At 38.4% G+C, this 11,775-nt stretch overlaps 1 protein-coding gene across 4 annotated transcripts in view; it reads left to right on the top strand.

Moving 5' to 3' along the window:
• RALGAPB (Ral GTPase activating protein non-catalytic subunit beta) overlaps nt 1-11,775 on the top strand; it is a 100,468-nt gene that overhangs the window by 44,432 nt on the left and 44,261 nt on the right. For 2 of the 4 annotated variants that reach the window (XM_060124418.1, XM_060124417.1), the window contains exons 8-13: nt 854-1,002; nt 1,129-1,345; nt 4,828-5,029; nt 7,832-7,999; nt 8,516-8,630; nt 9,013-9,160. In XM_060124418.1, coding sequence (XP_059980401.1) covers nt 854-1,002; nt 1,129-1,345; nt 4,828-5,029; nt 7,832-7,999; nt 8,516-8,630; nt 9,013-9,160 — 999 coding nt within the window. Of the gene's footprint in view, nt 1-853; nt 1,003-1,128; nt 1,346-4,827; nt 5,030-7,831; nt 8,000-8,515; nt 8,631-9,012; nt 9,161-11,775 lie in introns of those variants that run through there. The other 2 variants (XM_060124419.1, XM_060124420.1) reach the window with 2 other exon arrangements.

Here is an 11,775-nt window from a genome sequence, read left to right as displayed (position 1 = left end):
AGAATAAGACCTGGTAGATAAATGGACAAAGACTATGAGGAGATAATTTGCAAAAGAGAAAAGTGTTCATTCTCACTAGTAATCCAAGAAAATACAGATTAAAATGCATTAGGTGTCATTCTTAGGTGAATCATTAGGAAGCAGTTTATACTTTTTGTGAACCATTGTTTTAAACTGTTTTTCACATGAAAAGTCAGAATTTTTTTAATCTGTTAAAAGGCAGTGGTATTTAATACCTATCATTTTCAAAAACGTTTTGTTATGTGCAATTAATGTATTACAGAGGTAATATATTAGTTCAGTTAGCTTTGGCTGCCACCTAGCCAAAAGTACTAGTGGTTTAAACAAGGTAGTTTACTTTCACACGTGTTAAACGCAGGGCTAAGCTGTATACAGGGCTGCTATAGCAGTTCCACCATTGTCAGAGACCCAAGGCCCTTCCATCTTCTGGCTCTTCATCCTTTGTGCACACTCTCATGGGCCATGATGGCTGAAAGAGTTTCAGCTATCCTGTTCAGGAATTGGGAAGGAAGGAGCATCTACCTTTGATTCGTTCTTTTAAGGAGATTTCTTGGGGAAGACCCACCCAATAATTGCCCACTTCTCTGTGGTCAGAACATGGCCACATCTGGCTGTAAGGGAGCCTTCAAAAGGCAGTTGTTTATTCTGCGTAGCCATGTCTAGCTAAAATTTGTGTTTTGTAACTCAGGAAGAAAGGACAAATTGATACTGGGAGGCAGCTAGCAGTCTCTGCTGTAGTCTGTTGTGAGCCTTCACTGGTGTTGCTTGAGGAAGATTTACTGACCACATATTTTGAACTATGAAGAATAAGTCCATTTGTCTTTCTTTAAAGGCATTTCTAGACCCCGATCAGACAGTGCTCCTCCAACACCCGTGAATAGATTGAGTATGCCTCAAAGCACTGCTGTCAATACCACCCCACCACATAACCGGAGGCACCGGGCTGTTACTGTGAACAAGGCCACCATGAAGACAAGCACAGTACGTTTTCATGACCATTGTTATACTGTATAAAATGGGCTTTTTAATCTGCCTTCCTTTTAAAAAATCCTGCTGTTTTCTTAAACTTTTCATGAGTGTGGCTATATTCTTGTGTTCTTCTAATAGGTTAGTACTGCTCACGCCTCAAAAGTTCAGCACCAGACATCCTCCACCTCTCCTCTGTCAAGTCCAAATCAGACTAGTTCAGAACCCCGGCCGCTGCCTGCCCCACAGAGACCAAAGGTTAACAGCATCTTGAATCTCTTTGGATCATGGTTATTTGATGCAGCATTTGTTCACTGTAAACTTCATAATGGGATAAACAGAGACAGCAGCATGACTGGTAAATATTGCTCAAGAAATACGTTGTCATTTTTTTCTTTTCTTTTTTTCTTTTTAATCTTTCCTACCTGCAAGATTAATATGTATCTTAAAAAGCTCTCTGTCTCTGACCAAGCAGTGTCTTGTGCTTAACCCCTTCCAGCTGAAGTAATTTTGAAAGTTTCCCTACTTGTCCTTTTTATGTTCGTTCTATGAGGTTTGGCTTTTGTCTAATACTTCAGGTTAGCCACGTTTTGTTAAACCAGATTCCTAGGTGACTTGGAAGTTCCCTTCATGTCAGCCAGGATAATAATATTGATATAAAGAATTAAACATAATTGACCAGAAATTTATTCATAAGAAGTGTTTTCTTAGATTTTGACAGCCATTCACTCATTACTACATATAAATATCAGAAAATTTCTGCTTCACAGAAGACTCTAACCTTTTAGGTTTTAGTCTAGAGAACTTTATTTCAAGGGCACACTTTGAAAAATATATTTTCTCTGTAAGTAAGACTGGTGAAGAATTAATAACTCAACCCTGATATCTTTATTTAGATTTTATTAGAGAAATGAAATTCTATCTAAATATGATTTATTTTTGTCATCTTACCATTACACATGGAAGTAGTGGCATAGGGTGCAGGATGGAAGGCTGAGGTACTGCAGAATATACTGAATATTTATGACTGTTTTATAGAGCTGAGCAATAATAATGGCTAGCACTTACTGAGCTGCAGTTACTCTGTGCCAGGCACTATGCTTTATGAATTAATTGTGCTTTATGTAATAATATAATTAATATTGGTTGGTTGGTAAAAGAAGCACTTTTCCACTGGGGTTGGAAATAACTTGAGATAAAAGGATGCCTAATTGCGTTAGATTATGCATCTCTAGGGAGAGTGTTAATTTCAAGGATAAAACTAATAAAATGGTCATAAGGGTCTCTGCTTTCTCTCAGAATGCATTCTTTGTTATTATGTATCATCTCGGAACTAAGGGTCTATGACTGTTAGCATTATATACATGTAAATTGTTTTGGTTGTTCTTACAAATCTTTAAATAATTTAGAAAAGTAGTGCATATAAAGGCATTTTCAGGAATATAATTTGAGATTGCATGATTGAGTTTAGGGATTCCTTTGTTTATTTTGTTCAAATCCAGACACTTTATATTCTACCATTTCCATATTTTATTTGCAAGTTTGACTTATGGATAAATAAATGTACGTATTTGATGACTAAATGAAAACATTTAAAAAACATTTTGGCTTATGTTTTCTAAAGTTCATGCGCCTTATATTTTGAGTTTTATGACCCATGTTTATATTTGTTAATTTGTATTGTATATTCTAGATTGAATTAGTCATATTTTTATTTTTTATTTTTATTAAGATACAATTCTTTACAGTGTAACTTTTGGGTATCAAGCTGTTGACACTAAAATCCCTGAATCCAGAGTGGTTCAACCTGCTGCTTCCTTGGTGGGCTTGCTTAAAGGGAATTTATAGATCTTCCCACTCTCTAGGGCGTTTTTAACAGCTTTTCTCACCCTCTTGTGCCAAAAGATAGAAACTAGAATTCAAATCATGTGTGGGCTACAAATTCCTACTTTTAACTCTTACCATTTTCTTTGGTGGGAAAAGGATAGAAGCTCTTCTTCCCCCACCTTGTGTTCAGAGATGAGAAAGGCTGTTGTATTACCCAGGAGATAGGAGGTGTCCAGATAGCTGAATGGGTTAAAGTGCTGTTGGGTGCTACTCTTGAGGTCTTGCGGGTGGTGGGAAGGTTGAGAATACTGACTCTGTTAGTCTGTTCTCTAAGTACTGGCTGCCATCAAGGAATTCTGCCATGTAGTTCACCTCTAAAAATGTTTGCTTCTGTGAACTGGTTAGCTTTAGAGTTACATGACAGTACACTGTGCTTTGTAATTGTAACATTGAGCTGGGAAGGGTTAATGAACTAAAATTTTAATGCACGTTATGGGCAGTTCAAAACCTCAATTTTTTGTAGTTGTGTAATTTTCTTCGTTCATTGTTTTGCATGATACAAAAATCATAATTTTGGATCTGAATGCACAATTTCCTGTTTTTGAACTAGCTTGTGGTATCATAAAGCTTTTAATCTAACTTTTAAAAAGCAAAAAAGCTTCTTAACTTATTGTAAAATTTCACCATCTTTAAAGTATTTTATAATTACTACTGTCCTTTGATTTGTTTCCATTTATTTCTATTATCTTGCAGCATCTTTTATCCAAATTCTTCTTTCTTATAAATCTTGTAAGTAGGAACCAGAAGCTTCTCCTTAATTGCAGTCATGTTTTTATTTTTTTCATAATTCCATTAAAAATTTTGATTGTCATTGTCTCTTGTAGTTTTTGCACTTGGGAAGAAAAATACTTTTCTGTGTTTTGAATGGGGAAGATTGTTGGCAAAAGCAAATTAATCTGCCTGAATCAGTCCCATTATTTTCGTACACTAGTCTGGTCATGTCATGAATTCCAGGATTTTGCACTAACTGTGTTTTGGCTTTTTTTTTTTTTTTTAATTTAAAGCTTTAAGCGTATTTTTATACAGATTTAGTGTTTGATTTGTATGCATTCTGCATGTAGTGTTTTTCAAATGTATTATTGCTGGATAGCTTATTCAGGACTAAAAATGGCTCATGGGAAGTTGCATAAAGATTTATGCTTGACTCTGCATTCTGTTAAATCTGTTATTACAAATAATTTAAACATTTCATGTAGAGTGATAAAAGATTTCAGAGTGATTTTCAATACACTGTGAAATCTTTTGTTAAAAATAAAAGCAACTTTCGAAGGGCTTCTGTTTCAGTGACAACGAATGACCATGATAATCTTTCTTACCAATCCAGTTTTCTGATTTATCAACCTCAAGTTAGCTGCTGTCTGTGGTTGTTAAAATTCATTCTCATTTTGCTTGGTTGGGCGATTCTTCGGTGTGTGTTTTGGAGTTGGTTGGGTGGTGGGAATGCTCTCTCTTCCTACCCATTTCTTATCCTTACCTTGCCCTCTCCCTAAAGTATACAACCTGGAATGGGATTACCCATTCAATTATGATGTCTGTCTGGGGTAATGTGTAAATTTGCAGTACCTATTTTTCTTAATGTTTAAGCATCATTTTTTAGGGAGAGAAAAAAACAGAATAAATAATAGAAAAGCCAAATCCTGTGTTATATATCTGTATGTATGTGAATACAGATATATACAAATGTACTCTGCTAATCAGAAATTCAGTTGAAAAATGCATCTTGTAGAATCTGTTAAACTGACAGTACCACTGTAAATTGTTACCCCTTTTCAAAGAAGATTTCAGAGAGCCCTTTAAAAAAAAAAATTAAGACATAATTGCTAAACAAAAGCATTATTGGATTCTATTCAAGTAGCAATTTAATGACACCAATATTTGATCTTTGTGTCCAGGGTCCCATGAGCCTATTTGCATATCAACAAATATAATAAAACCCTCCTTTTTTCTCCCCAGCCATTACAACACAAGCTAGCATGGAGTTTCGACGGAAAGGGTCACAAATGTCCACAGACACCATGGTTTCCAATCCTATGTTTGATGCAAGTGAATTTCCTGATAACTATGAAGCAGGAAGAGCTGAGGCTTGTGGGACACTGTGTAGGATTTTTTGTAGCAAGAAGACTGGAGAAGAGATTCTGCCAGCTTATTTATCCAGGTCTTAGAATTTTTTTTGTTTATTTTTCCATTTATATAGTTGTGATAGTGAAACTATTATAGCATGGCTTAGTAGGTTGAATTGATAAGTAAATGTTGGTTTGAAATACCTGCAAATGTATGTAAGTAACTGAAATTTTTTGCTTGAATTCTTCCTTTTTACCTACCTTACCAGATTTGGTGAGGACCCCTAACACCCTTTTTATTTTAGAAGTATTGTTAATTCCATCTTACATGACGTTTGTTAATTACAGAGAGATTTGAAGGGCCACACTAAATTTTTAATACATTTTTATCACAGTACTAGACAGTATAGATGGTCCAGAAATGTTAGCTGTCAATCCTGCCTCTAAGGAGCTTATTTTCTCAAGAGAGCAAAGCCATGTACACAAGTAACACCAATCCAATAGCAATAGGAAGCTGGTAAGAGAGAGACACAGAAAAAGTGCTATAGGCATTCAGAGGAAGCAGAAGCATACACTTGCCCTGGGGGTTCAGGAAAGAGTTACAGAGGATTGGATGATTGTGCTGGACTTATAAAAGATGACTAGTATTTAGACTATGTTAGCAAGTTGGGTAGGGCCATCCTATCCAAATTTATGACTTCAGCCAGTCATTTTGAATGGCTCTGCCATCCATTCAGTTGCTTATGCCAGAAACTAGGAGTCATTTTAGGCTTCTCTTCTCTCCCTCTGTGTCTTTAGATGGTCAACCGACTCTTGCCTTTCTGCTACTTAACCCTCTTTCTAATCTCTCCATTCTTCCCCACCATGACACTTCAGGCCTTGTCACTTTTTTGCTAAATTAACTTGTAATGGCCTGCTATTTTTCTTGACTGTCTTTTGCCCTCCTCAGCTGATCATTCACACAACTCCTGAAGTGATACTAATATTAATAAGAACATTCAGGTGTCTGTACATACTAGGTTCTCAGGAGAGAGGATTAAACTGACTCAGAAGGAAAAAGTGTAGAAGAATACAGATATGAAACAGAATGGTACATGCAGGGAAGTAAGCAGTATCTTAATAGGCCCTTGACTTTAAGTAACAGAAAACTCTTTCAATGTGACTTAAGCAAAAGGGGAATGAGTTAATGAGAAACTCACACTATTGAATACCTTCTAAGGTCAGGACATGCAGCAGGGTCTCACAAAGGACAGGAACCAAGAGCTAGAAAGTGTTCAGGGACCAAAACAACTTTCCTCCTTTTTGTTTCTCTGTCATCATGGTCTCCCAGAACTGCTTCATTCTTCTCTTACCTGCAGATCATGTTCTTATATTGTAGTATGCTTCTAAGTTCAAATTTCCGTGACCTTTGTCTGGGTGACCAGCAGGGCCAATTAGCATTCTGAATCCTAATTTCAGATTCCTGAGAAAGAGGATCTGATTAATCAGGTGTCTACCTCTGGTCTAATCAGCTACAGCTGTGAAGGTGGGTCACATTGGATACTGGCACCCCATGTGGTGGGGGCACATTTCTTAGGAGGGAGCCGATGGGTTGGGACGATACTCCAAAACGGTATCAATAGCAGTAAGGGAGAAGGCTGTGAACATGAGCCTTCCATCTGGCCCATAAGATTAGATGGGTGGTAGTGCGACTGAAGAGCGGATTTGTGACGGGGGCCAAGGATGGGGTTAGTGTTGAACCTGTTGAATTTGAGGTGCCTGCGGGCTGTTAATCAACAAATATTTATTAAGTTCCTACTTTGTGCCAGTCGCTGTGCACAGGGAGTACTAGAGTAATCAGTAGACATGTCCTGCCCTCAGGTCTGCAGTGTGCTTTTGGCTAGTAGATCTGGAGCTAGAGACTGATTTGATTATGTTTGGTGGCTTAAGTAGTGTTTAAAACCAGACTAGTAGAAGAGATAGCTTAGAGAACTGAGGTTGGCAGCTTGAGGAACCCCCAGTGTTAGGAGGCATGTGGAATAAGATCTGTTAAAGGAACTAGCCATAGAAGTCAGAGAAGAATTAAGAGCGGAAGGGAGTAATCAAAGGGTTGAATGCTTTAAAAAGGCAAAGTTAAGACTTAGACATGTCTTTTGGATTTAGCAATTGAGAGACCATTGGTTATTTGCTATAACATGGTTTTAGTTGATTTCTAGAAAGAGAAGATGGATTGAAATGGGTTGAGCAGTGACCAGGAGGTGAGGAAGTTGTTTCTGAGGAGTTTTGTGGAGAAAGGTACCTTACAGTAGCAGAAGAGTATACTAGGATAGTTGCTCTTGAATGATGGAAGATTGAATGCTTAGTTCATTGGGGGTTAGGGGAGGATGTTGAAAGTAAGATATGTTCAAGTACATTCCTAAAAGGATTCTTATTCAGAGTGACCTTCATATTGTGGTGAGTACAGGGTCGAATGAGGTTTCTTTCTTTCATTGTGCCCCCAAAAATAATGGGGGAGGGGGAAAGGGACACAACACACTTTTTTTCAGGAATTGTGAAACGCTACAAAATTTTACTGACATGGAAATCATTTCAGTAATTCCTCCAGTTTATTGATAATTACTGCAGCCTTTTGTTTTTATCAATAGTTACTTCATTTGCAGGCACCTGTAACTGAGTTGCAAGGCTTAAAACCTCAAGAAAGTGTAATAGACATGAATCTTTTTTTCCTTTTGATTAGGAAATATAACTTGGTTCCTAGTGTACTTGATTCTGAATTGTTCTGACTCCAGTAATACCTTTTAAAGGATAGAAGTAGTGAAGATTGGAAATAGACTTTAAGATGACTGTGTAGAAAATATTAATAATTATGAAAACAGTTGATCAGCAGTTTGTTTAAAATTTTTTTCTTGCTTTCCTAGATTTTACATGCTTTTAATTCAAGGTTTGCAGATAAATGATTATGTGTGCCATCCTGTCTTGGCCAGCGTTATTCTAAACTCCCCTCCTTTGTTCTGCTGTGACTTGAAAGGGATTGATGTTGTGGTTCCTTACTTTATTTCAGCTCTTGAAACCATTTTGCCTGACAGGTAAGCTTTCATTCTGTACTAGTATGTCAGTTGTTGGTTTTGGCCTGGTCTGTTTTGGTGCTTCCTCACCAGTTTCCCAATTTATCCTGTCCAGTTGTCTTCATAGCCCAGGGGGATTCAGGCCATATTAAATGAGTGTAGAACATCCAGGCCTACCTCGTCCCTGAACTCTTTCAGTTCTCTTTGTCCACGGGTGTGTTGAGTCCTTCTTGGTCTGGTCTAGAGGGGTAAGAATAGCCCCAGCCCAGAGGTCTTTTGTGGAGTAGGCCTTACATTTAAAATCAATCAATCAGTCAATCAGATTCTAGTTTAATTCCATAACAGTTTAACATAGAGATTCTCTCTCACACACACACAAATTGCAGAATATGAACTCAGTGGAAAGTAGTTACTGCATTCTTTATAAAACCAAACCCAGTACGTGTATTGTAAAAAATTGGCATAATGTATATTTGGCAAAGCTAAAAACATACTTTAGTTCAGAAATACTAATAGCTATCTTTTTTTTTTTGGCAGAGAACTCTCAAAATTCAAAAGCTATGTAAATCCAACAGAATTGAGAAGATCTTCCATTAATATCCTGCTTTCTTTGTTGCCCCTCCCACATCACTTTGGCACAGTCAAATCCGAGGTAAAGTTTTATTAAAGTTTTTTATGTTCTGTATTCTCTTGTGTGTGTTAATTCAAGTCAAGTTGTATTTTTTAAAATGGAACAGGAGCTTTTAAAAAATTTTTCAGATTATTTCAGGTGAATCAACAAAGTTGATTTGTTGAGGTATTTCTTCTGTCAGTGAGCCAGCATGCCCTTGGCCTACCATTTCAAGCAGTGATGGGCTGGTGATGTCTGATCTCATGTGTTGTGTGAGTTAGTGACACACTTAGCACAGTGGCTAATATTAGTCAGACTGAAAGCCTTGCTTGTTAGACTGATCTATGTGTCCACTGTAGCAGTTCCTACATGGGCGTAGTGTACCACAGCAGACGATGTTAAATGTTATTTGTTTCTTCCGTAGGTGGTCCTGGAAGGAAAATTTAGTAATGATGACAGCTCTTCTTATGATAAACCAATAACTTTTTTGTCACTGAAGCTGAGACTTGTGAATATACTAATAGGTGCCTTGCAAACGGAAACGGACCCCAACAACACTCAAATGATACTAGGTTTGTGTTCACATGATTTTTTGTAAGTGAAAACCCAGGTGGTATGTTGACCTCAGGCATGTTGAGGAGGCAGGGGTCAGGGATGGGAACCTAAGCATAATATAGCCCTACTTATTCTGAATCAGAGGCAGAATTTGTTTGCTTTTATATGTGAAAAATTTTGAAGGGGTGAGATGAGGGAAGGAAAGCATCCTAGTTGTCTTGGTAGGTGATGTTGGCTTAGTTTTATTTGTGTTCTTTATTTTCTCTTTCCCTCTTGCCCTTTCTCTCTCCTTCTCTCCCCTTTCCTCCCCTTCTTCTCCCCTTCCCTCTCTTCTCTTTCCTTTCTGTCCTCATTACTTCTGCCTCTGCCTCTTCCTCCTGCCTGTTATGTACATGTGAAAATATTTGGAGTTGGGTGTAATTCTGGAAGCCATGTTTGAACATGCCAGGAGGAGACTGAAGAGTAGCTGTTGCTGTGCCTCCTCCCTTTTTCCTTATTGTTTCCTGTTGGTTTTCTAATCATACTGACTCTCTGTCTTAAATGGCTCCTTATTATTATTGCCACTTACATATTTTAAACACTTATCACCTCTCAGCTTGGTTACTGCAGCTGTCTCTTACTGTACTTCTGGTTTTTTATCAAAGCCAAGGGCATAGTCCTATGTGCAGGTACTCCAAGGAGAAAGAAGAGAATGGCATGGCTTTTATCCTTGAGCAAGTTTCATTGCAGAGGTTGGAACACCTTCACAGAGTACTCAGATAACAGCAGAAGGCAGTGCTGATTGCATGTCATGTTGAGTGTCTTCAGGGTTGAGAAAGAAGAAACCAGAAGAGCAAGGAAACTTCATAGAGGGAAGTGGAAGTTAAATTGGATCTTGTAGGGCAGGATTTGAATAGGGGCCAGTGAGGTTAGGATTTCATTCCAGGAGAGGAAATGACAAGGCCAGAGAATTGGTGGTGGCAGTAGTGGTTGGAGTGGGTACTCAGGAAATACAGTATGTTATGCAACAAGAGAGGGGAATAAACAGGGAAGAGTAAATCCTTTCATTTTGGAAAGGAGTTGAAGGAACAGAGGTTAAATCTTGATATGAGAGAGCCTCCAAATTGTACTTCTTTAGGTTATTCAAATAACATCACTTGAAATCAGATAATTTCTACAGTTGATAGAGTATTTAGTTCTGCTTTATCCTTGTTCTGAAGAGGCTCCCTATGTGTGTTCCAAGGAAGAATCAATTGTTGGTCTTGCCATAGATTGGCAAAGCTGTGTCTGTCCTCTCTTTATCCATAGTGCACAAGAGCACTCCCCCACTGGGATGAGAAGCAGTGTGCTAGGCTCACTATCTTGTTTCTGTCCTAGTCTTCTAGGGCTATGAGTTCCTTGGTAATAAATACATGCAGCTTGCCTTCAGAATATGCAGCCATGGGCGAGCCCTAAACCATTCGTAAAAAGCAGTTGGTCAGAAAGATATAGCTGTGATTTTTATTTTGTTATTTTATATTGAAAAGATCAGGGCTTCCCTGGTGGCGCAGTGGTTAAGAATCTGCCTGCCAATGCAGGGGACATGGGTTCAAGCCCTGATCCGGGAAGATTCCACATGCCACGGAGCAACTAAGCCCGTGCACCATAACTACTGAGCCTGTGCGCCACAACTACTGAGGCCGTGTGCTACAACTACTGAAGCCTGCATGCCTAGAGCCCATGCTCTGCCACAAGAGAAGCCACCGCAATGAGAAGCCCACGCCCTGCAAGGAAGAGTAGCGTCCACTCACTGCAACTAGAGAAAGCCCGTGCGCAGCAACAAAGACCCAGTGCGGCCAAAAATAAATTTAAAAAATAAATAAATTTATTAAAAAAAGAAAAAGGAAAGATCAGAATCTGGTTTTGAAAGTATTACATAATATTTTTCTTAGTTTATATTACCCTCGAAATTGAGATGTTTACATCTGGTCTTTCACACCAATTAAAAAATACCTGAAAACGGTCATTTTTTTATATAAAGCAAAGTTTGACCTTCAGATTTATTTTAGGAAAATGTTATTTTAAAATTTGGGGGAGAGATCAGGAGATTAGGTCATTTCTAAAGAATATCTTTTCTGGGCTTCCCTGGTGGTGCAGTGGTTGAGAGTCCGCCTGCCGATGCAGGGGACACGGGTTTGTGCCCCTGTCCGGGAAGATCCCACGTGCCGCGGAGCGGCTAGGCCTGTGAGCCATGGCCGCTGAGCCTGTGCGTCCGGAGCCTATGCTCCGCAACAGGAGAGGCCACAACAGTGAGAGGCCCGCATACCGCCAAAAAAAAAAAAGATCTTTTCTGACCAACCAGTGGATTTATTAGTTATTTTATGGAACTTTCAGGAATACTCAGCTAAAGTAATATTCTTATCTCTGTATTAATGGAGATGTTTTAGCCATTTTAGTATTCTTGTCATGTATTTAAATGTATTTTTTTAACATCTTTATTGGGGTATAATTGCTTTACAATGGTGTGTTAGTTTCTGCTTTATAACAAAGTGAATCAGTTATACATATACATATGTTCCCATATCTCTTCCCTCTTGTGTCTCCCTCCCTTCCACCCTTCCTATCCCACCCCTCCAGGTGGTCACAAAGCACCAAGCCGATATCCCTGTGCCAT

The sequence above is a fragment of the Lagenorhynchus albirostris genome, chromosome 15, assembly GCF_949774975.1.
Source record: "Lagenorhynchus albirostris chromosome 15, mLagAlb1.1, whole genome shotgun sequence".
Taxonomy (NCBI): domain Eukaryota; kingdom Metazoa; phylum Chordata; class Mammalia; order Artiodactyla; family Delphinidae; genus Lagenorhynchus; species Lagenorhynchus albirostris.
This window is presented reverse-complemented; position numbering and strand designations above follow the sequence as displayed.